This window comes from Macaca mulatta, chromosome 6 (genome assembly GCF_049350105.2).
Source record: "Macaca mulatta isolate MMU2019108-1 chromosome 6, T2T-MMU8v2.0, whole genome shotgun sequence".
NCBI lineage: Eukaryota > Metazoa > Chordata > Mammalia > Primates > Cercopithecidae > Macaca > Macaca mulatta.
In genome coordinates this window covers 111,660,776-111,686,981 of record NC_133411.1, presented here as the reverse complement: position 1 = coordinate 111,686,981, position 26,206 = coordinate 111,660,776, and the positions used below count along the sequence as shown (strand labels likewise).

General features: G+C 37.2%; 1 protein-coding gene across 27 annotated transcripts in view; it reads right to left on the bottom strand.

Annotated features, from left to right (window-relative positions):
• The window catches only part of PAM (peptidylglycine alpha-amidating monooxygenase), a 279,291-nt gene that overhangs the window by 126,339 nt on the left and 126,746 nt on the right, over positions 1-26,206 (bottom strand). For all 27 annotated transcript variants that reach the window (XM_015140495.3, XM_015140497.3, XM_015140500.3 and 24 more), the window contains exon 4: positions 2,714-2,771. In XM_015140495.3, the coding sequence (XP_014995981.2) occupies positions 2,714-2,771 (58 nt within the window). The remainder of the gene's footprint in view (positions 1-2,713; positions 2,772-26,206) is intronic.

Below are 26,206 nucleotides of genomic sequence, written 5' to 3'. Positions count from 1 at the left end.
TTAGAATGGAAAAAGCCTAGGTTACCCTTTAGGCAAAACTTTCACTCTGGGAGTCTGGAAAAGCTATGTACGGTCACTCTCCCAACATATAACTATATATCCAAGCCCCTTTCCTTCTACAAATCTTTAAATCTCCACGTGTACTTGTTATTTGTTTTGTAAGATGGTTTGAGGTTTACTTTTCCTTTGGCAAAATTGGACAGAGTGTATCCAGTAGGGAGTGAAGGTAAAGGAATGAAAGAATAATTGTATTTGATGTGAGGAAGGAAGAACGGTGCTGCTCTTGCTATATTTCAGCTCCACCTATGCAACTGATAACTTTGCTCATTTCTTCCTTTGTATCACTATCCCCACACCCAAATCTGAAGTACGACTAGGTTAATACAGAGCTAGTAAAAAGCTTGGGCAGATTCCTTAACCTCTCTGACTTTCTGTTTCCTTTTCTGAAAACTGGCTTAGATATGTTTAGCTTTCAGTATCTCAGTGTCTGGCAGGCCCTTAGTAAACAACGGCAGGTAGTGATGATGGTCATGGTCTAGACATTACATAAATGAGAATGCCATACAAACTAGTATCTTGGCACCTGATTAAATCACAGATAGAAATGTTTCTGTCTCTGTTTCTCAAGCTATGAAATGAGACTATCTATACAGGATTGTCCTAAGAATTAATGAGATAATACATGCAGAATTTCCTTTACTTACTCTTTTATATAAATGATTATTTGCTAATTGTCCCTAGTTTTCCATTTTCCAGTTCTAATTTGTCTAGACTTAAACTTCTGTGGTTGCTGAATTATGTAAACAACAGTAACCACAAACCACCTGGGCATAGTTCATTAAAGGACTCACACAGAAGATGAAACAACCCATTGTGAATAGGGAACAAAAAGTTTCAGTATTCATGCAATCCTCCAAGTAATAAAGAAAGGAAGAAATACTGAAAATAGTTATTAATCTTAGAAGACCTTTTAAGGACCTTAGAACTTGGAACAGTTTAATCTCAGAAGAAAAGTGCCTAAGAAAGTATGAAAACATTTAGCACTCTGGTTCTAATATAGACCTTTATGTGTTTCCTGTGAATATTTTACTTGACTGAATATACTCACTTGTATTTTTTCATTTTAAATTATGTGAATGTAAACACATTTATAGTAGGAGAGCAATAACACACAGGATATATACTTATAGTCCTTACAGTCACCGGTTCAAAAATCATATACTACCACCAATCTCCAGAAACAAACCTATTAATGTGAGACGTGTAATACTGCTGTAACGCAAGACTACCATATTTACACAGGGGTGTAGGGTGGCCTTTTCTTCATACCTGGTGTGAAAACAGGACTCAAAACAACCCCTTCAGGGTTGGACAAAGAAAATATAAATTAGGAAAGAAAAATTCATGTAAAATTCCTTTTGTGAGTGAATATTATGTTCTCCTAGATCACCAAGTATGTGAATATGAAATGAAGGAAAGCTTTATGGCTAGGATTTTAATTATGAATTTATGTCCTAAATAATATTTAGTGTTACTCAAAGCACTACAATTAGAAACTTAAATTATTTTTGTCTTTAAAGATAGTTCAGGATATGGGAGCACTTGGCTTCCTAACTTTTTCTCGGTAATGTCCAAATATTATACAAAACAACCTCATCAGTGTTCAACTTTGTATGGTCTTTCGTTCTTAGGAATTAACTATGCAGCAAATTTTGTTGAGAGTGTTACTAAAGGTTGTATTTTCTGTTGTGATTGCCACCAACGTATGTGAATAAAAAAATGCACATTGCTCTGGCTTTGCAGGTCTATAATGTCCATTCCTGTGGGAAACACCTCATAAAAATTCATCCTCAGACTGCCCCAAGGCTACTGTACACATTTCACAATTCACATAATGGCCATTTCAGACAGCCCACTTGAAGATTAGTCTCAAGGGACCAAAGTACTACTACCATCACTTTCTCTCCAAAATCAACATCTCAAATGTTTTAAAATGAAGCAGAGAAAAGCCAAATACATGAGTAATTTGCCAATCACAGCCCTTCCCTAAACAGTTAAATGTCTGTCATAAGGGATGTTTAAATGGAAACAACCTAGATGGAAACAGATGGTGCTTTGTCACTTTTCCTCTCTGATTTAAAGGTTCAGTTGGGGAAGAATCTGTCATTTAAGCGTTCTCTTATTCTATAATACAAACAACAAGATAAATGTGCTTTCTTCCATTTCTTTTCTTTTCTGGCTCTCCTTTCCCTTCTCATCCCTTACTCCCTCCCTCCCTCTTTCCTTCCCTCGCTATCCATCTACCTGTCTGACAGGTAAAATCTTACATTCACCAATGTTGATTCTAAGTGCAGTCGATTTATAGCATGAACCAGCAGGTAAATAAGCTGTCTGTTGAGTGGAGCGGAATTAAGCATCTTGCCACAGACAGAAAGCCAATACTATACAAATGGGACCACACAGGATTGGCGGCCATCGACATCTGCATGCAGCTCCTTAACTACTATTACTCACGAATCTCTCCAGATACAGTTTGTAATCTTTCCTCTCAGAGGCTCTCTCTAGTTTGTTTCTGCATTAGGCATGATAAATGCATTTTAGAAACTGACAGTAAAAGATTAATATGCTCATAACCCTCAAAGAGAACCTTTCACTGATTTCAAATCACTGCCCTTCATTCAACTGCTACTCCCCCAATCCAATTAATACTTACTCACGAAGGCTTCCTCATCCACTGGTAATCGCATCGACATGCAGAAGTATGTATCAGACTATTAAAAAAAAAAGATTAAAAAAATCCAAATTAAACTCTTGCTAGTAAGGAAGAAACAATAACTATTAAAAAGTGGCTTCTATGACTGTAAAAAGTACTCAGTGAGGGTAGGTTTCCTGCTGAGGGCTGAGTGGCAGGTTAGTGGAAGGGCTAAGTCCAGAACTTAGATACCCTAAAAGTTTGTCTAAGACTCTTTCCTAAACAACTTTAGATTCTATGTATAAAACCAATCATCATGAGTGGTATTTCTAATACTGTCTAAGTTAAAAGGCAAAATTTTAGATGCTTTTATAAAAAGAGTAGAACAATTTAATGCACTTGCTTTTAAAATGGTAGAAGTTAGTTTTGACCATCTTTGCCATTTGCAAAATTAAATATTTAATTTCCTGAATCATTTTACAAATGCCTCAAATATTAGAGAAGTACAATGAATAAAAGTTGATCTTAAAATTGATTATTTTTGGTTGCTCTCCCTTAATTTTATTTTATGTAATACATTGAAGAAACCAACATTAACTCAAGCTATTGTTTCTTTTCTAGTTATTGGTCTCATCTAAATGGTCAGTTTTTCACTATCAAATATGTTAATATCAAGAATTTTTAGTGATAAAAATTACAGTTTAAGGAGAATAAGATTCAATGTATTCCACTTCCTTAATGGAAATCCATACACAATTAACTGTGTGCTATGGTTAATAATATGCCCAATACAAATATAGGTTGCACTCATTTAATAAGTCATGCTTCCTCGATTATTACTGCACAGAGCTGGAATAATCAGATTTCACTAACATGGATAGAAATCATTTGGTATTTCTAAACCTAATAACTAGCACCAAAAAATTGTGAATTTTGTACCTATGTTTCTACTTCTGTGTTAAAAAACAAGGAGGTTCAAGTACACATCAAACAAATATCTTAAAACTTGAAAAATTACTGAAATGTGATTTATTCTTAGTTACTACTTTTATATATGCCATTTTCTTCTCATTTCAGCATAGTTTCATTTCTTAGAAGTCTTTATAATTTAGATTCAACTTTATTTTGCCAATAAGGAAACGTGCTGATTTTGTCTACCCTCTCCTCGCAATACATACACACACGCACACACACACATTAAGAGACATGAAGAAACATATTAGCATAGTTTCTAACAGCTCACAGCTGCACCCCTCATGTGACCCCATCACCCTTTAAGGTGCCCACCCAAGAAAGTTCAATGCTTCCAGAAGATTTTACTATTTGTTCTAGCCAAAACCTGGTAACAAGCATAAACCTCTGAACCCTCTCTTAGAGCAGTTACTTCAGAAAGCTTGCAACTATAAATCCTTTCTCTGTTCCTTTGAGATGTAAATCTTCTACCACCTAAAAACGTCTTCTTACATTCAGGGAGATAACTGCACAGCTCTCAAGTCCAGTAGGCACCTTGTTCTAATTGACACCACTGCCTCCTGTCATAAAGACATAATGAGTTTGCTTCTTCTCCCAAATAACAAACCCAGATGGCCTAGCCACATGGACCAGCTCTCTTTCACATCCTTCAGTGCCTTTCCCTCAGCACACCCCAGCTTCTAAAAGGTCTCCTCCCTTTTGTTTTGGCAAAGTTAGGTTCACTTCACACTGGACCCACTTCCCTACTGCAATAGTTACTACTGAATAAAATCTATTCTTACCACTTTAAGTGGTGTTGGCTTATTTATCTTGGACACCAACAAGTGCAGGAGCTGGGATCTGAACATAGGCACTCTATGCATTATACTAATATATTCAAGATCATTCCAAGCAATGTGACAAATAATGACTTAAAAGCAAATACAAAAGTAAATTTAAAGCACCTAAGCATATATTTACAATGAAAAAGGATCAAAAGGTTATGATGAAATGAAAAGGAAACAGAACTTCTTTTTAATTTGGACTAACAGGTTTTGATTTTACTCTATCTTTGATTTTATTGTAAGTCATTTCATCGCTTATGGAATAGGGAAGTTACAGGCATACATAGATATATCAAATTTAGCAAGTTGGTTCTCAATTTAAAAAAATTAAGTACAATGATGGTTACATAAAATACAGAGAATAAAGGAACCTGTTATTTATACTTATAATTCATCAGATCCATACTATAATTATTATTTTTTACCATCAGCTGCCCAATTTAAAATGAGAATAATTTGAAAATGTCTTTCATCTAGCAATTTCTATTTTTTGGCTTATAACTTATCTAATACTGAGAATCCGTTCAGATTTCAGCTATTTCTTTCCTAAGTTGTTAAAGCCAGTTGAAGAAAGAGACAGGTGGGGGAAAGGGACGGGAGCGGAGAGGAAAGGAGAGGAGAGGCTAGGAGAGGAGAGGAGAGGAGAGGAGAGGAGAGGAGAGGAGAGGAGAGGAGAGGAGAAGAGGAAAGGGGAGGGGAGGGGAGGGGAGGTGGGAAGGAGACCCTCTGCAGGAGACAACTATCATACACAACTAGAAGTTTCTATCATAGTTATTTTCCATGATAACACTATTTGGTAGGTATTACAGACACCATTTTACACATGGCAAAAATGAAGCTACAGATGGTAAGTAATTTGTTTGCAGTTAAAAAAGAATCTAGAAATTGGTGAAATGGAATTTGTACCCAGGTTATTAAAGCACTTCTCTTTCCACTATGGAAAGATAGCTATTAAAAGGTTATTTTTCAAACCTCTCTAGAAAAATGTTGTCAGTTCTTAGGCACAATTTCAGTTGTTTACTTGATTAATAGGAGAAATAAGGGAATCAAAGTAACATAAAATTTAACAGGAAGTTTTAGTCCAAGTACCCTAAATTTTCAATAGCACCTGAGAACATTTCATAAAAGCTTGTTGTCAAACTGCAATGAACTAGATTAGAGCCACAGCTATTTAATTTTGTCACTATTTTGTTTCTGCAAAGTTATTTGAAAATATACACATAATTCAGATCAATGTTTCTCTGAAACACATTCTGAAGAGACAAAGACAGCACCTTATTGCCCATTATAATAGTCTTTTCCTACGAACACACTGTCCTAGTAAGGATGCTTCTATAATTCAACCCAAACTACCAGCACAACCCTTCACAATTTTCCATTTATCATCATCATGAATCCTCTTTTTTTCTCTGTGGAAAGAACATTGTATCTGAGCTTGGTGCCAGGGGACTGTCTGTAAAATACTACAGATTCAAACTGCTAACATAAGGCTCAGATATACAAAAAGGGAGAAATAATATGAATCTACATAGCCACGGTGCCCAGTGCTATCTGTTTTGGCACATCAGCCGAATCTGAATCAAGAGGGATATGATATTGCTGATGCTTCTTTACTGATGCCACTGGGAACTATCCAAGAAAAGCACATTTTTCTAACAAAAGAAGATAGTGTGCTAGAAATAAAAAGGCCTTTATTACTATAACACTCCTATAATATCCTATTACTACCCATTTTTAACCAAGAGTTCTCTCATAGCATTCTTTATTTTGATTTAGTCGTTTGCAAGACAGAGATGTAGTGGTTTCTATGGAAAAGGAAGTTAATAAAATCAACTGCTTATTTAAATTATTATGAGACAAACAAAATCTCTGTATATTATTACATATGAAAATTGTTCACATAAACCAGTAATTTTTATTTGGGGAAACCAAAGGTACCATTCAGATTCTAGTGTTGAATACTATGATTTGATCCTGATTGGGTAATAACCTTTTATTGTACAGAATCCTCCCAGAATACCTTTCTTAAAGACTATTCAATGTGATGACACAAAGAGGTGTACAAATAAGAACATAAGGCAGTTTCATCTGGTTATGGCCCTTTTGCTTATTTCTGTGGCTATTTGTAAACTGGTTGTTCCTCGTAAATAGGCCATAAGTCATAGAAATATTATATTGTGTATAGTATGGTCTCTGGTAACTTTTCTAAGTCATCACTTATTTAATAACCAAAACACCAAACAATAAAAGTAAAAGTAACTATGAAAGATGATGGAGAGATTAATTTGCTTAACTATAGTAATAATTTCACTATGAATATGAATATTAAAACAGCACGATGTACACCTTAAATATATGCAATAGGAGTAATCAAAACCCAGAACCAGTGGAACCATCTTGTGGTGGCAACTGTGACTGTGTGCCTCAGAATAGCTGATCAGAAAGTTGGCAATAGTCTCTATACCAACCCCTGATTGTGTACATTTTAAATCCAACCCAGACAAAATGATAAGGACCCCTAAAGTCCTACATTTCCACATATTACTCATTTAGCGTTTGAATAACTTGCGTTTTGGGAAAAACTAATGGAAATCTCAAGACTGTTGGTAGTTCTGTCTATCCAACAAGGAAAATGTATGGAAAGTGATCAAGCCCCTTTGGCCAGGATTTCGATTATGAGAAAAAGAAAACAATTGGAAAATTATTTTTCAAAGTTTTACTTTAATTGATCCAACTATGTAACAGAATCAAATTGCTGTCTCCCAAAGTGTTTTTAATGCATGCATAGTAGGCTCACACTAACTCAGTGGTATTTGTACTGTCCACCTCATCCTAGCATAAAAGGATGCTAGAGCAAAGGAAAATTATCCCAAAGCATAAAAGATTTTCTGAAGCAAAAAACTCAAGTTTAAATAATCCATCTCTCTGAAGCCAGAATTAATAACATAAAACACTTAATAACATAAAATTCCTTAAACTATCACTATTATATGTAGTCTATCCTTGTTTTCCTTTCCCTGTTGTCTTTTTCTTACCATTTAATTTTTTAAAGATGTTATTATATTTCTTAGGCTGTGGAAGACATAGTCATAGCGAAGATTGTATGTTAAAATGTTCCCAAATGATTCTCCAAAATGCTTCACTTTTGTCCTTACCACTATACTAGTTCCATCCCCTATCAACATTTTTCCCAACCTAGCATGTAATCTTGTAACAGTGTATGTCTAGCATTCTAGGCATTTAGAATAATATCTGACACATACTGGGAGCTCTAGAAATGGTTGCTGAATTTTGCACATATCTACTTATTTTGGTGGCAATAAACTCACAGTTTAAGAAAGGCTGTATTATAGATGCTGCCTAATTAGGGTTTTATACAGCATCACTTTTTCATATGAATTTTATCCTTCAGTTGATTCATCCCAGAATCCCATTTGCATTTTTAAACTATAATCACACTGTGGCTGATGATGAGAAGATTCTCAACGCCAAGTAGTTCAAATGGAAGTGACTCTCTTGGCAAGCGCTCTTCTATGGGAATTACAAATATGTACGAGCAAACGATGAGGGAAAAATATTTTGGTGAGGGAACAGCTGTCTTAGAGCTTTCACATACTTTCACTTATGAGTAAACAAAAAGGAACATACTAATAATCTACTATCATTAACTGCCTATCATACAGCAGGGTGGCAATAGCGGTAGAAACCTCCTTGGATTGCCTGTGATGGGGACTGGGGAGTTAACATGAAGGAAACTGTGCTATTCTGAACAGGGATTGCTGACCATTTCCACTACTCACCTTTCCCAACCTTAAGCTAGTGGTTCATGCTTTTCATCAGGTTCCCCTGAACATGGAATCAGTCAATCTTCTGAACCTGGTGCCAACATTTATTCACAATGATATTCCTCTCCTTTAACACAAATGATTAGAAACTAACTGTACGTATGAAATCTGTTTGTGGACACTTCAGAACAGGAAAGACTCCTCAATCACCACCCCAAACACCATATTTCTATGCTAAGTGGCTTATATTTGATACTGAGATAATATAGCTTCATAGGAGAGAAGCTCTAGACTTGAATGGGTCTGTCCAATATTTTACTGCCAAAGTTGCGTTCTATTCTCTTGAAATTTATTTTATTTTATTTTATTTTTTGAGATGGAGTCTCGCTCTGTCGCCCAGGCTGGAGGGCAGTGGCCGGATCTCAGCTCACTGCAAGCTCCGCCTCCGGGGTTTACGCCATTCTCCTGCCTCAGCCTCCCGAGTAGCTGGGACTACAGGCGCCTGCCACCTCGCCCGGCTAGTTTTTTGTACTTTTTTTTTTAGTAAAGACGGGGTTTCATCGTGTTAGCCCGGATGGTTTCGATCTCCTGACCTCGTGATCCGCCCGTCTCGGCCTCCCAAAGTGCTGGGATTACAGGCGAGAGCCACCGCGCCCGGCCTCTCTTGAAATTTATAATGAACCATCAGAAAACAAAGTGGTCTTCTCAATTTCCGTATTTCCCCCACTCCCGGGGCCTATTCTAATTCTAATATATCTTGCCATAGTCATCTCATTAATACTTGCCTACCTTTAAATCTCTTTCAGTGGCTGCACAGAAAGTCATTCTTCTACCCATCCATTCATTCACTTAGCAAATATATATGATGAGCGATTCCCAGGAACCAGACACTGTTCTACATTTGTAAAACTGTGAGCAAAAGTATACATGGTCTCTGCCCTCATAGAACTTACAGTCTACTAGTTTAGGAAAGAAATAGTCACACATAAATGTTAAATTTTTACTGTTTTAAGTGCTACAAAGAAGAAACACAGGTTGCTACAAAAGCTAATAATTCAGAGGAAATAATTTAGGTCAAGGGGGTTGGCAATGTTTCAGCATAAGAAATAGTATTTTCAAAGGCCGTGTAATTGGACAGAACTTGGTGTGACAGAAAAAACAAAAGCCAGTACGCACAGAGGAATGTGTTTTAAATTGGACTAGGCATGTAGATGTGGCACACAATGCAGGGCCTGTAGTTCATTTAAGAATTTTGGTTGTTTTGTTTTTCATGACAGCCACAGAAAGCCACAGACATTTTCATTTTTTAAGGAAAATGACATGGAAATTAACCAGACAAGGCTAGTGAAGATGGCATGTAGTTATTCAGAAAAACAGTAGCTTAAAACTAGGTGATGACAGTAGAGAAGGAGAAAAGAGGACAGATTCTGGAGACATTTTAAAGGTAAAATAGACATGACTGGGGAGTAGATTTCAAAGGAAGGTAAGGAGGCAGTGTTGAGAATAACTCCTGAATTTCTGGCTTGCATAACTGAATGTATTGGTTGTATCATTCACTGAGACATAAAACACAGATGACCAGGTTTGAAGAAGATAATGTATTTGGCACTGAACATGTTGGATTTGAGCAGCTTTTGAAAAATCCACATGTAAATGTCAAAGGGGCAGTTGGGTCAAGATCTGGAGTTCAGAGGTGAGGCTTGGCCTAAAGATATACATTTAGGAAACATAAAAATTGGGTAGTAATTGGGCAATGTGTGTAGAGAAGGCTGCTTAGTGAGAGTAGAGAGAAAAATGGAAAGAGAAATGACAGAGCTGTGAACTGGCTGGCCAAGTAACAGTGACCAAGGAGTTCAGAGAAAAACCAGGGGAGCCACATGCCTTGGAAGCCAAAGGAAGAGAATGTTTCAAGGAGAGAGTAGTTGACAATGTGACTAATCAAAATCCGTAAGTAAGCTGTGTTCTCATAGGCATGTCTGTAATACAATATTAATATCTAGACATCTACCTTTGTGTGAATATCCCTAACTTACTAATATTTTAAAGAACCAAGTTTTTCTCTGTGACTCCCCCTAGAAGGACTGAGACCCTGTGGGTACTCTTCTCATGGTTCAAGCTTTTCCCAAGACTATGTGAAGTTCTAGCCACACTTGCTGTCCATGGTATTTACCCCCGGGATCTCTAGTACTGTCATCTACCCTGACCCCATTCGAGAAATGCCTGCAGCAATGGTACACAGCAGTCACGACAAAGTTTTCCCACCAGTTCCTTTGGTGTTGATCACAGGGACTAAGGCAGATTGAGAAACAGGAAAGACAAAACATCAAGGGAAAAACAAATAATAAAAACAGCAAAACAACCAAAGAGCTTGAGAAAGCTAAAGAAAAAGGGATGAGTCAATAGGTTAATTCAAAAATCTCAAATACTCAAAATAAAATAAGTACGGAAAATTATTTAAAGCAATATTGGTATTATATAGACTCCAGCAGAGAATACGCCACCAAGTAGAGAATTGCAGTGGCTGCTTGTTGAGTTCCAACCCAGGAAACCATTCCTGTTCCATAGACTAGTAATACCAACACAAACCTAGGAACCTGAACACCTAATTTACCCTTTCGGCACACAGTACTTTTAACTTCTTATGATGCACTGGGGACTAGTGAAGTGATATACTACAAAAGTGGATACTTTTCACATGAAAGAGTAAGAAAAAAAAATAAGAATTACAATGTTAAAGTAGATGACTTTTAGCAACAACCCAACAGACTTCAGCATATTTATCAATGTTACAGTTCTGTGCAAGGTTTTGGGTTTTCAGGATGTACAGATTTGTAATACTAGTATTTTGAATGTATTCACATTCCTCTCCCACATAAATCATATTTGGTTCCCCAGCAAGCATTCTGTTATGGCTCCAAGGAGGTGGGCAGGGCTAAAGCTAAGCTGGGAAACGGAGAAAGCATGACATAGGGGAGTACCTTTCTAAATAAAAGGAAGAAGTAAAAGAAATTCCTCTGGCCAAATGGAGGTTAATTTCATAATCACAGTTATTGAAATTGACACCAATTAAGGAAACAGAGGCAACGAATCCCATTCATTTAAGACGTCTTCCACTGCTCAAGGCCATTCATGTAAGACCACCAAATACTGTACTGACAAATAAAACAGGGAAGAGGAGGTATAGCTTACTAAAAAGTTGAGATGACTGTCTTGAACCAGAAGAAAGTGAGATACCTTTAACTGATACTTTGAAGGTTTTCTTCCCTTGATACCCAGAGGTCACGGGTGTAATAAGCTAAATTAGATCATTTTTTTAAGGTAAAATATTTATTTATTTTTGCCTACTTGAAGAATAGTCTATAAACTGTGAGACTCTGCTACATATATAAGCAAAGGACAATTTGAAAATTAATTTGTTCATGTATTATTTGCACTTTTACTATTTGTTACACATTGATGACTGGTATCAGCACAGTGTAACATTGCCTGAAAGGGTTCCTATTGAAGACAGGATGTAAAATATGCAAATAATCTTGTAAAGCTCAAATAAATGTATGTACTCATGGCAACTATTAGCAGAATTTTCAACTTGAAAGATGCTTAAAATTTTATTTCACTGCTGGTGACACTTAAAATTGGTACAGTGATTTTAAAAAAGCAAAAGGGCAATGCACTGTTGGGGCTATGAAAGTGTTTATCAGAAATAGCTCTTTTCTTTTTTGGAATTAGCGTGCATACAGTCACCAGGACATATCACAAAGATCACACTAAATTAAATACATGATATCTCAGTCACATGTAAGAGGTCTAAGAAGATGTTTATCATCACTAAGAATGCATTTGGCTGCAAATTGCAGAAGACCAATTCAAAATGACTTAAACCAATAGAGATGTAGTCTCTCACATAATGAGAAGTCCAGAAGTAGAACAAATGCAAGAATGATTATTTCATCCAGCAACTAAACAACATCATCAAGTAATCAGGTTCTTTCCATCTTTCAGCTTTGTCATAGTCAGCATGTTGCCTTTATTTCATGGATTCGCCTCCCTTCCTGATCACAAGATGGTTGCAGTAGCTTGACTATGACATTGTCACAATGCCCAATGCAATTTCCAAAGGCTAGGGGAGGGAAAGTCTCTTCCTTAAGGTCCTTTTCAAGAATGACACTTTCCCAGAAGCACTTCAGCTCCAAAAGACTTCACCTCACAACTAAATGGCCAGAATTATACCACATACCCAACTCTAAAGCAATCATTAGCAAGAGAAAAGGAATGACCAGAATTGACTTAGTCTAATCAGGAAAGGGAAGGCCAGTAATGGGACAAAAGGGGATTTCTCTTAGGTAGGTAAGAAAGAACAGGAGAAGTCTGCAAAATAGGCAAACAATAGGTCCTGACAGCATTCTAAGTTTATTCATCAGTAGATAATTTTCAGGTAACCAGGCCCATTTCAATGTATTGACCTCTTCAGAATTTTTGAAATCCTTGTCTTTTCATCTACCATTAATTAAATATACTCATCTAGGCAGGTTCCAATGAGTCTCATAACTAGCTACTAAGATATAAGAAGACAGAATGATAAAATGCCAATTCCCAGTTTAGCAAGCCTGATAATGTTGATGGAAATAAGAGATGGAAAGCCAATTCAATTCTAAAATTCTAAGTTAACATGAAGAAATTGTGCCTTCTGAAAAATTATACTTTTTCCCTTTCAAAGGAGAAGTGAAACAGACGTGGGGTACTTATGTTTAGTGATGGAGTCATATATTTAACCATAACGGTCAAAGGCAAAGTTATTCTGCTTCTTCCTACCTCCCTCATAGTGATTCTGTGACCTATTCATTCCCCTTAAACTTCTAACTCATAAAAGAAACATTTCAACAGATTTGCATCCTTAGCCTTGAACTTTTAAGAGGAACTATAAAACCAAATATAAAAACATTCTTTGGCCTACTCTTGGATTTTCCTTTTCATGTCATAAACATTTCTATTTCAGTATTAGGCAATTACAACAAAGCTCCTTTTTTGCTAGTCGTGCTATTGTATTGTGTTTTAAGGCGTGAAGCCTTGATTTATTGCATTCCCAAAGACTACCTGACATAGGAACTGGGTATGCAGTGAATGTTAGTTGAATGAGTTTGTTGAATTTTGTTGTGTTTCATGAATAAAAACATTTTATAAAGGATTTGATCCTACAAAAATAGCTCTAGAACACTGAGTCATTTTTTCCTTTCAGCATTTTATTTATACTTTTTAAGTCTATCAAACTAAATTTATCCCACTGTAATTTTGCAATGTCCATTCAAAGATAATATTAATAATTCAAGAAGAGGAAGAACTCTACAAAGGTTGTCTTCTAAACTCCAAGTGGATACTTGTCAGACAGTTAATGGGGTTATTAGTATACGAACCAAATAGCTGTAGAAACTGCAAATGCCCATTTTCCAGATATGTTTTTACTTGTCATAAGTTAATTTTACGTTAGAAACATAAATACTACATTTTAGTACATTGTATTCTTCCCTAAACTTCCTCGGAAAATTCCTAATATTCAACAACAAAATTACAATGCTTTAAAATCAGCTTTATTTTCTTACGTTTTTCTCAGGCTTACACATACACATGCACAAATCCACACATCATGATAAGTACAATTAAATTAAACAATTCTAAATTATCATCAATATATAATTAGGTTTTTATAGTCCAATGACCATTAGTAGGTGTTATAAGAAAAGTTTTATATCTAGCAATTACAGAACAAAAATGATATAAGCAATATAAAGTGTATTTAAAGGTGATCAAATAGCTTATGAGGGAAAGTTTCCTTGTGTAGATGTATTTCCATTGACAAATTCAGAAGGAATGAAAGAATTAGAACACTTATCATATGCAACTTCTAATTAACCAAGGCAATGATGATCATTCATGGCAACCAAAAGCAATAGATAAAAAGCTGACAAGACTTTATAATGGATTATCAACCTTACATTTCCTCAATAATGGGTAGTATTAACATTACAAGAAGAGAGACAATCAGATTACCTTCTGCTGGTAATACATACCACCATCTATGAAATATTCTTGCACCAAACTCTAATCTAAATCTGATCTAGCTTCTAGATGCACCAGTACAAAAAAGAAAAAAGAACACAGGAACATGTTAAATGATACTCTAGTGATGCAATCAGCAAAACCTAAAATGTATGATACTCTATAGAACAAATACCCTGATTTCTTCATAAATACATCACAAGGAAAAGGAGAGAAAAGGGTCTTTAAGATCTTTTTATGCTATGTATGCATTGTTCCAGGGGCATACACATAGACATAAAAATACTCTTTTCTCTCAGAAACTTTAGAATCTAATGGATGAGACAAAGTCTGCCATTAGGAAATGGTAAAGTGTTAGGCCTTGTTGTAAGGACTAAAAAACTAGTAGGAATTCTGAGAAGGGGGAGACCAGAGTGCTGGCTTGGTCCTAGATGGGCCCAATAAGGGGGCCAAGGAGGAGGGCCACCTAGCCAGACCTTTTCCCCTAACAAGATCATGCAGAGTCAGAGGCACAAGATAGGAATGAAAAAAGATGATATTCATTCCATAACTTCCCACTTGTGTTCAGACCTCACCACTTGTAAAGCATAAAGAATTAATATATTTTGCAAATCTTGTAATTATCTTGTGAATGGGACTGTGTATCACACTGCATCACTTCTATAATGAAAGCATTAATTTGCTATAGTTAATACTTAAATGATATCAGTCAATGGTCCATTAAAAAAAGGGAAGACACAAATAAAGGGGGCAATTCAGAAGAATGTTAACCAAGGAACCAAGGACAAATATGGCTAGGTTAAGGGAGGCATGCAGGAATGTTAAAACACCCCAGGGATTTATCAAGCAGCAAACTGTTACCACCCAAAAACCTAAGAGCCAAGAAGAGGAAGAGTTACCAAAACTAGAAACTCTCATAACCATGAGAGATGATAGGAGCTATGGTATCATTAGAGAAACCCAGTTACTGCCAACCTGCTGCCCAGCAGAAAAGGAACCAAGGAAATAAATACCCTGACCTCCGTCTCCTCCTGCTGCCCAGTCTTCTGCCAGTTCCTCCCACAGACTAAAGCCACTGAAAGCCAGAGAGCAAGGGAGCCCATTAATGTAGTCCATAAAGGTCAGCCTCCTGGAGCGTGGAGCAGGCTGAAGAAGGGTGGGAAGGACATCTGGAGAGGCCAGTGGCGAATATCCAGCACATAAAATACATCCCTGTTTTTATACTTCTCTTTGGCAGTTCTAGTATTTTAAAAATTATAAAGTGGAAACCTCAAAAACAAAAGGAGTACTGAAATTTATTAAAAACTTTTATTTTAAAACATGTTCCTAAAGTCCTAAATCTGTCTCCCCTTTACATTTAATGTTTGCATTCTATTCCATAGATAGGATTACATTTCAAATGGTGCCAAGTGTTCATGTGATTTTAGCATATTCAATAAAATGTTAATATTTGTAAAAAAGGTATTTTAAATAAAAGCATTATTTTAAAGAAAAAAAAATGAAACAAAAGGAGGTAACCAAGACTTCTCTCAGCATTAGAGAGACTCAGAAAAGAGACATTAAGTTTTCACACAGGAAGGGAGGAATTCAGATAAACAAAGTTAAGAGGAAGACATCTGGGAGACCTCAAAATACAGCCTGAACCAAACCCTGAGATGGGAGTAAGTGTGGTAGAGGCAGGGACAGTCTGGTAACTGGACTACTAAGTATAGAGGTGACATTTTAGGGAGTTCTGATAAAGGAGATTGAATAGACTGAATAAAACCAGATAATAAAAGGCCTTGGGAGATAAGGAGAATTTAGATTTGATTTGATAATGTTGTCTAATTTAGAGAATATTAATTTGATTTAAATTAGAATTTAGATGTGTTTAAACGTGATGTCAGTCATGCTGAATGAGTGGGGTATGGGGCATGGAATTACAGGTGCAGTCCTTTAGGAGACACACTGATGGAACTGAGAATGGGCAAGGATACAATGGGCAGGGGGAAGCAATGGAGCTGGAACAGACCAGGAAGTGTTGCTATCTGGATTGTCTATAATTGGAGAGTAGCAGTGGAAATTCGTCCATTCATCCACCCATATGCCCCATATGTCTGTTTATCACTCAAATACATATTGAGTTGGCTACTGCCACACACTGGAATAGACTGATGAGATACAATGATGAGCAAAACCTGCTGTGCTTCCTGCCCTCCATAGTCTGCAGTCTGGTGAAGAAATAGAGGCATGAATTGAATAATGATGTTAACAAATATGAAACTGCATTTGTGAAGGTTACCCTGAAAAAGAGGCATTGGGTGCTAGGAGAGCTACCATAGCACTCTAAAAGGTGGAGGATGGGGGAACAGGAGGAATAGGGGGAATGGGAGGTGGTCAGGAAAAGCTTCTTTGAGAAAGTGATGCCCAGGCTGAGATCTGAAAGATGGGAAGGTATTTACCAGGTTAAACAGTGAGGGAAGAGTAAACTTAGCAAGAAGACAACATGGGCACAGACTTGAGAGGAAATGTAGTAAGTACAAGGAAGTCAAAGAAACCAGTATAGCTGGAACAGAGAGGAAAAAGGAAAAAATTTAAAGACATTTTGAGAGAAAAAATTAAAGTAATTGTAGACACCTAGAATTCAGTACATTAAAGAGGTAAACAGTCAAATGTAGTTCCAACCATGTTAACCAAGAAGATGAAGTATTTACTGCACTATAAATTTCTTTGAAGTCTAACTGCCTAAACAAGCTTTACTTGCTAAAGTGCTCTGTGCTTTGACTGAAGAACACAATTGTCTTCATCCATTTTGTGTTGCTATAACAGAATACCTGAGGCTGAGTAGTTTACAAAGAAAAGAGGTTGGCTCATGATTCTGGTGGCTGGAAAGATCAAGATTGGGTAGCTGCATCTGGTAAGGGCCTTAGGCTGCTTCAACTCATGAATAAAAGCAGAATGGAGAAAAAGCTTGAACAAAAATCACATGGTAAGAGAGGAGGCAAGAGAGAGAAACGAAGGGAGGCACAATTTTTTAACAACCCATTCTCCTGAAAACTAATCCATTCTCACTCACTCTCATGTGAGGGCATTAATCTATTCATGAGAGATCTGCCTCCATGGCCCAAACATCTCTAACTAGACCCCATCTCCCAACAGTGCCACATTGGGAATCAACTTTTAACATGAGTTCTGGTGGGGACAAACCATATCCAAGCCATAGCAATAACCATTAAATATCAATCCCTAACAAATATTGGTTAATGTCTACTAAGTACCAGGCACTCTGCAAGGCACTGGGAATATAGCACTAACTAGATAGCCAATCTTTATGATACCACATGGGTCATCATCCAACTTACTTTCCCACTTGTACTGAAGAACAGAAGAAACAACTAGGTGTAGATTCAAGGGAGATTGGTTAACGAACAGATACTCACTGAGTACCTTCTATGTGCAAGGCACAATACAGAATACTGTGCAAACAACATCTTTCCCACAAGACAGACAGAAGCTGGCTTCTTGTAAATACAGACTGTGATGTTTGCTAAGTTTGCATATACACTGACCAAAAATATGCACAAAGATGAGTAAGATACAGTCATTGGTTTCAGAGACCTTTTAGTGCGAGATATTTAGAACATAAAAATTAATCACTATAATTAGTGACAATATAATGAAGGGTTCTATAAGAGTGATACAACTTAGGGTGCTCAGATCAGATCAGTGTGAGAGAGTCAGGTAGGTTCACAGAAAAAGAATACATATTCTGTAACATTATAGTGACTGATATTTAAATACTGAAAAAGGAATGTAAAGAACAACGGCAACATAAAAGCCTAAGAAGAAAAATGGTCTGGCAGACTGATATTTAAAAAAAGAAGGGGTGGAAAATCATTTCAGTCTTGTTAACATTTCAATACTCTGCAAAATTACTATAAAATATTATATATGCCTGAATTAACTCTATTAATACTCATATGTACATTATAATATCTGGGATTTGCTAGAAGGTTTGAACTTATCTTGCAGAAAAAGCTCATTCTCAATAATTTCTGGAACTGACTTCCACAATGAAGAGATAAGATCATTCTTAATGTTCTCCTTCATAATAAACGTAAACAGGACAGCAAATCACAGGTTGGCTAAATCTCTATTCTCTATAAATTCTTAATCATGATAAAATATCTTCTGGAGGACTTATTTTGCAAACGCAAGGCAACTATCTCAGATTTATACATTTGTGAACTTCTTGACAGTTGGTATTTTTGAATCGTGGGGAGTGCATGTTCAAGAAAGAGGCAAGTGAGAAAATAAACGATACAAGGTCTTCCAAAGAACTTCCAGTCTTCAAACAATAGTAGACCTGAAGACATTAAAACAGTGCTAGATTTGGCTTTTGTTTGCTTCACTGGTGAATGCTGTGGGTGGTAACTGTATGAAACACCTTATTCATTTCAACTGACTCCTGCCATAATTGACTGAAGGACTAGAAGTTCCCTTACACTCAGAAGCCATGAGCTTCTAGACCCCAGCTTACTGTGCTGGTTAAATCAAGGACAGATAGAAGATACAACAGTATTCACCTCTGGCAGAGTCAAAGAATTCACATTGAGTAGAACAAATTTTTTACTCTTGACTATAAACTATTTAGGGCAGGAACTTAATTTCCTCACCCCAGAGCACAATTTTCTCCATTTTGTATTATGGAGTGGTTATGACAAGCAGAGAAACAATATAGAGACTATTTGTTAACTTCTAAACTTGTCTGACCCCACTAGGGTCACCTCTTCAATACTTGCATTTACTCAGGCTACCAATCTATCTTATTGCTTACATCTACTGTGTCTGCCTTCATAGTCTGAGTTAAACAGATGAAACCACAACTATAATCTGTGAATACTGCCTTAGTATTTATGAAAAATACATAAAGATAAAATATTTTAAACATGTCCAAAATGAGGAGGCTAAATATTATAACTGATAACATCAACTATAGAAATAGTAAGCTAAACAGAATTTTCATTTTCATAGCAAAGTGATCATTCAGAGATTTAATTTAGCACAGTTTACCACATGAAATAATTGTTATTCCCATAAAAAATGAAGGCTAAAATGTTCTAGTGATATTTTTTTTTCTGCTTGAATCTATTTTGATGTCAGTTTTTGTTAGGAGTTTGTTGTTTTGTTTTGGATTTTATCTCCAAATTACAATACTTAAAAATAATCAAGTAAAGCTTTTTCAGTTATCTATCTATCTATGTATCTATGTATCTATGTATCTATCTATCTATCTATCTATCTATCTATCTATCTATCTATCTATCTGTCTATCTAGTTATTAAACAAGGTTGCTAAAGTGTTAACTGTGTGTGCTTCTGAAATCTATAAAAGGAAACACTCCAATCTCTCAGAAACATCATTTGCCCTTTGTAAATCGATGTTGCCATGGCAAATGTTTTCATTTAATACTGGATTAGCTGAGGGTGGGAGTATGACACATTGTACAAAGATATGTACTTGCTATTTTTATATACCCTCCTCTTTAAAACTGCTGTGAGCTTTGCTGAATGAGGTGACTTTTGCCTGCTAAGACCGAGCCATTTCTCTAATATGTACATCAGATTTGTCCCTTTATACATGATTAAGGAGAAGACATTATGAAAAGCAATCTACGCCTTGAAAAAGTATGTTCTGCACTTTTGCTTAAAGAATGCAACATTCATGTGGAATAGTTCCAAATGCTTTTCTTGAAGAGGGTTATTGAAATATTAATTCAGACTACATAAATCTGAAAATAAGTGAAACAAAGAGAATTTTTCTGGTGGCTAATAAGTGCAAAGAGAATCACTTTTCTTGCTAATGTGGAAAAGATATGCATGGTTGCCTTCCACAAATATCTTTAGACTGACTATAATAGAAGAATGACCTTCTACAAATCTGGATCTATTTGTTTCCAAACGTGTACCAAATTTCTTAAATTATTTAATTAATCAGTCTCTTTTAATAGCACCGTTGCAAAGCAGGGGAATAGGAATTAAAAATTTATCAGTTAGAGGCTGTGTTTGGAAAACCCCTCTAGAGATTTCTAAAAGTAGGGACTTACATCAAAACACATGCTATCTATCTGTATCCTTTTTGTTGGCGATATTGTTTATTTCTTTTCTTTTTTTTGAGATGGAGTCTCGCTCTGTCGCCCAGGCTGGAGTGCAGTGGCGCGATCTCGGCTCACTGCAACCTCCACCCCTCCAGGTTTAAGCAATTCTCGGCCTCAGCCTCCGGAGTAGCTGGGATTACAGGCGCGTGCCACCACGCCTGGCTAATTTTTTTATATTTTTAGTAGAGACGGGGTTTCACCATCTTGGCCAGGCTGGTCTTGAACTCCTGACCTCATGATCCACCCGCCTCGGCCTCCCAAAGTGCTGGGATTACAGGCATGAGCCACCGCGACTAGCCTATTTCTTTATTAATTTTTAACAACTATAAAATAATAAATGATCTTTTCAATGATAAAATAACTTAGATATATATTCCCCAAATTTTCTGTTATCCTCCTCCATTGTTACCTCTCCAAGGGAACCAGTGTTTACAGGCTGATGTGACTCTTTACAACTTCTTCCATACTAGTTTAAAAATATATAACCAAACAGACACATGTATATTGGAATTTTTGTTATTATTTATTTTTATTAATATAGGATCACACTTACAGAAATGAGGAAAATGGCAGATAGGAGGCAAGATTAACTTGCAGCTCCCACTTGGACAGACAGAGCAGCATGCAGACACGTACACTGTGAACTTCTGTTCCAAGAACTACTGCAGGAACATACCAGAAAGACCAAGAGAACCCACAGACTCTTTGAAAGAGGTGGATTGCCGCTGCAGCCTTCCTGGGACGGCCTAGGCACTGTGAGTTGGCTTGCTTTCTCAGTTGGGAGGCTTGTAGCCTGGGGCAAGTTCACAGTCTGGCTCACCAGCTGCCTGGAAATAAACTCTGTGCTGTTGGGGGGCAGCGGTGGTGGGAGCGAGACCAGCCTTTCAGGCTGCAGGCTGCATGGGAGCTAGGCAAGGCCTGTGACTGCCACCTTTGCCCTACTTTCCTGGTGACTTGTGTGATGCAGCATAGGCAGCCATAATCCCCCTGGGAACATAACTCCACTGGCCTAGGAACCACACTCCTATCCCCAACAGCAGCCACAGCTAGCCTACCCAAGAAGAATCTGAGCTCTGACAGGCCTAACAATGCCCCCACATGATGGTCTCTCTCTACCTGCCCTGACAGGGGAAGACAAATGACATAATCTATTGGGAACTCTATGGTCCTGCCCACCGCCTGACCCTTCGGCAAATTTGTATCTTCCCTACAGTACCCCAAATGGTACGTTCTTGAAAGTGCCACGTCCTGGTTGGAGCCCAACCAACACAAAACCAGTGCACTTAACAAAAATACAACCAAGGACCCTCACAGAGTCTACTTCACTCCCCTGCTACTTCCATTGGAACAGGTGCTGATATCCGGGGCTAAGAGGCCTGAAGATGGATCACACCACAAGACTCTTTGCAGACACTTGCCGATACCAGCCTAGAGCCGGGTAGCTCTGCTGGGTAGCTAAATCCAGAAGAGAAATGACAATCACTGCAGTTTGGCTCTCAGGAGCCCTATCCCTAGGGGAAAGGAGGGAGCACCACATCAAGGGAGCACCTCCATGGGACAAAAGAATCTGAACAGCAGCCCTGAGCCCCAGATCTTCCCTCAACATAGTCCACCCAAATAAGAAAGAATCAGAAAAACTATTCTGGTAATATGACAAAACAGGTTTATTTAACAACCCCGAAAGATCACACTAGCTCACCAGCAATGGATTCAAACCAAGACAAAATCTCTGAATTGCCAGAAAAAGAGTTCAGGTCGTTTATTAAGCCAATCAAGGAGGCACCAGAGAAAGGTAAATTCCAGCTTAAAAAATGATACAGGATATGAATGGAAAAATCTCAATTTATCCTTATAGCTAACAAATTTTTTAAAAATCACAACTTCGGAAATCAAGGACACAGAAAAACATAAAATGCACTGGAAAGTCTTAGCAACAGAATCAAACAAGTAACAGAAAGAACTTCAAAACGTGAAGACAAAGTTTTCAAATTAACCCAGCCTGACAAAGACAAAGAAAAAAGAATTTTTAAAAATGAATGAAGCCTCCAAGAATTATGTTAAATGACAAAACCTAAGAATAATTGGTGCTCCTGAGGAAGAAGAGAAACCTAAAAGTTCGAAAAACTTATTTAAGGAATAATCGAGGAAAATTTCCCCAGCCTTGCTAGAGATCTAGACATCCAAACGCAAGAAGCTCAAAGAACACCTGGAAAATTCAGTGCAAAAAAATCATCACCTAGGCACACAGTCGTCAGGTTATCTAAAGTCAAGACGAAGGAAAGAATCTTAAGAGCTGTGAGGCAAAAGCATCAGGTAACCTATAAAGGAAAACCTATCAGATTAACAGTGTACTTCTCAGCAGAAACTCTACAAACTAGAAGGGATTGGGGACCTATCTTTAGCCTCCTTAAACAAAACAATTTTGAGCCAAAAATGTTATATCCATAGAAACTAGTCTTCACAAATGAAGTAAAGATACAGTCTTTTTCAGACAAATAAATGCTGAGAGAATTTGCCACTACCAAGTTAGCACTACAAGAACTGCTAAGAAGAACTGTAAATCTTGAAACAAATCCTCAAAATACGTGAAAATAGAATCTCCTTAAAGCATAAATCTCACAAGACCTGTAAAACAATAACACAATGAAGAAAAACAAAAACAGGATATTCAGGCAACAAACAGCATGATGAATAGAATCATACATCATATCTCAATACTAACATTGAATGTGAATAGCCTAAATGCTCCACTTAAAAGATACAGAATGGCAGAATGGATACAACTCACCAACCAAGTGACCTGACACATAAGGACTCACATAACTTAAGGTAAAGGGATGGAAAAAGATAATCCATACCAAAAACCAAATGGACACCAAAAACGAGCAGAACTAATATATATGCTTATATCAGACAAAACAAACTTTAAAGCAACAGCAGATAAAAAAGACAAAGAGGGATATTATAAAATGATAAAAGGACTAGTCTAACAGGAAAATATCACAATACTAGATATATATGCACCTAACACTGGAGCTCCCAAGTTTATAAAACAATTACTACTAGATCTAAGAAATGAGATAGACAGCAACACAATAATAGTGGGGGATTTCAATACTCCACTGACAGCACTAGACAGGTCATCAAGACAGAAACTCAACAAAGAAACAATGAGCTTAAACTATACCCTACAGCAAATGGACTTAACAGATATGTTCAGAACATTATATCCAACAACTACAGAATATACATTTTATTCATCAGCACATGGAACATTCTCCAAGACAGATCATATGATAGACAACAAAACAAATCTCAACAAATTAAGAAAATCAAAATGATATCAAGTACTCTCTCAGACCACAGTGGAATAAAATTGGAAACTCCAAAAGGAACCATCAAATCATGCAAGTATACGGAAATTAAATAACTCGCTCCTGAATTATCACTGGGTCAACAGTAAAATCAACATGGAAATTAAAAAATTCTTTGAACTGAACGATAATAGTGACACATTCTATCAAAACCTCTGGGATACAGCAAAGGCAATGCTAAGAGGAAAGTTCACAGCATTAAATGCCTACATCAAAAAATCTGAAAGAGCACAAATAGACAATCTAAGGTCACACCTCAAGGAGCTAGAGAAACAAGAACAAACCCAAACCCAGCAGAAGAAAAGAAATAACAAAGACTAGAGCAGAACTAAATGAAACTGAAACCAAAATAACATACAAAAGATAAATGAGACAAAAAGCTAGTTCTTTCAACAGATAAATAAAGTTGATAGACCACTAGCGAGATTAACCAAGAAGGAAGAAGATCCAAGTAAGTACAATTAGAAACGAAATGGGAGATATGACAAGTGACACCACAAAAATACAAAAGATCATTCAAGGCTACTCTGAACATCTTTATGAACATAAACTAGAAAACCTAGAGGAGATGGATAAATTTCTGGAAACATACAACCTAGATTAAACCAGGAAAAAAATAGAAACTCTGAACAACCAATAACAAGCAGCAAGATTGAAATGGTAAGAAAAAAATTGCCAATAACAACAAAAAAAGGTCCAGGACCAGATGGATTCACAGCTGAATTCTATCAGACATTCAGACAACTGGTACCAATGTCATTGACACTGTTCCAAAAGATAAAGAGGAAGTCCTCCCTAAATCATTCTATGAAGCCAGTATCCCCTTAATACCAAAACTGGCAAAGGAAATAACAGAAAAAAAGAAAAGAAAAGAAAAGAAAACTACAAGGCCGGGCGCGGTGGCTCAAGCCTGTAATCCTAGCACTTTGGGAGGCTGAGATGGGCGGATCACGACGAGGTCAGGAGATCGAGACCATCCGGGCTAACATGGTGAAACCCCGTCTCTACTAAAAAATACAAAAAACTAGCCGGGCGAGTTGGCGGGCGCCTGTAGTCCCAGCTACTCGGGAGTCTGAGGCAGGAGAATGGCGTGAACCCGGGAGGTGGAGCTTGCAGTGAGCTGAGATCTGGCCACTGCACTCTAGCCCGGGCGACAGAACGAGACTCCGTCTCAAAAAAAAAAAAAAAAAAAAAAAAAAAAAAGAAATCAAGGGCATTCAAATTGGTAATCAGGAAGTCAAACTGTCACTGTTTGCTGATGAAATGATCATTTACCTAGAAAATCCTAAAGATTCATCCAAAATGTTCCCAGACCTGGTAAATTAATTCAGCAAAGTTTCAGGATACAAAATTAATGTACACAAATCAGTAGCTCTACTATACATCAACAGTGATCAAGCTGAGAATCAAATCAAGGACTCAACCCCACTTACAATAGCTCTGAAAAAAAAAAATAAAATGCTTAGGAACATATTTAACCAAGGAGGTTAAAGACGTCTAGAAGTAAAATACAAAATATTGCTAAAAGAAATCATAGATGGGCCGGGCGCGGTGGCTCAAGCCTGTAATCCCAGCACTTTGGGAGGCCGAGACGGGTGGATCACGAGGTCAGGAGATCGAGACCATCCTGGCTAACACGGTGAAACCCCGTCTCTACTAAAAATACAAAAAAAACTTAGCCGGGCGAGGTGGCGGGCGCCTGTAGTCCCAGCTACTCGGGAGGCTGAGGCAGGAGAATGGCGTGAACCCGGGAGGCGGAGCTTGCAGTGAGCTGAGATCCGGCCACTGCACTCCAGCCTGGGTGACAGAGCGAGACTCCGTCTCAAAAAAAAAAAAAAAAAAGAAATCATAGATGACACAAACAAATGAAAACACAGCCCATGCTCATGGATGGGTAGAATCAATATTGTGAAAATGACCATATTGTCAATTTACAAATTCAATGCAATTACCATCAAAACACCACTATCATTGCTCACAGAACCAGAAAAAACAATCCTAAAACTCATACGGAACCAAAAAAGAGCCCGCATGGCCAAAACAAGACTATGCAAAAAGAACAAATCTGGAGACACTACATCACCTGACTTCAAACTATGCTATGAGGCCATACTCACCAAAACAGCATGGTACCACTATAAACATAGGCACATAGACCAATGGAACAAAATCAGAACCCAGAAATAAAGCCAAACACTTACAGTCAACTGATCTTCGACAAAGCAAAAAAAATAAATAAATAAATAAAGTGGGGAAAAGACCCTATTCAACAAATGGTACTGGGATAATTGCCAAGGTGCATGTAGAAGATCAAAACTGGAACCTCATCTCTCACCCTATACAAAAATCAACTCAAGATGGATCAAATA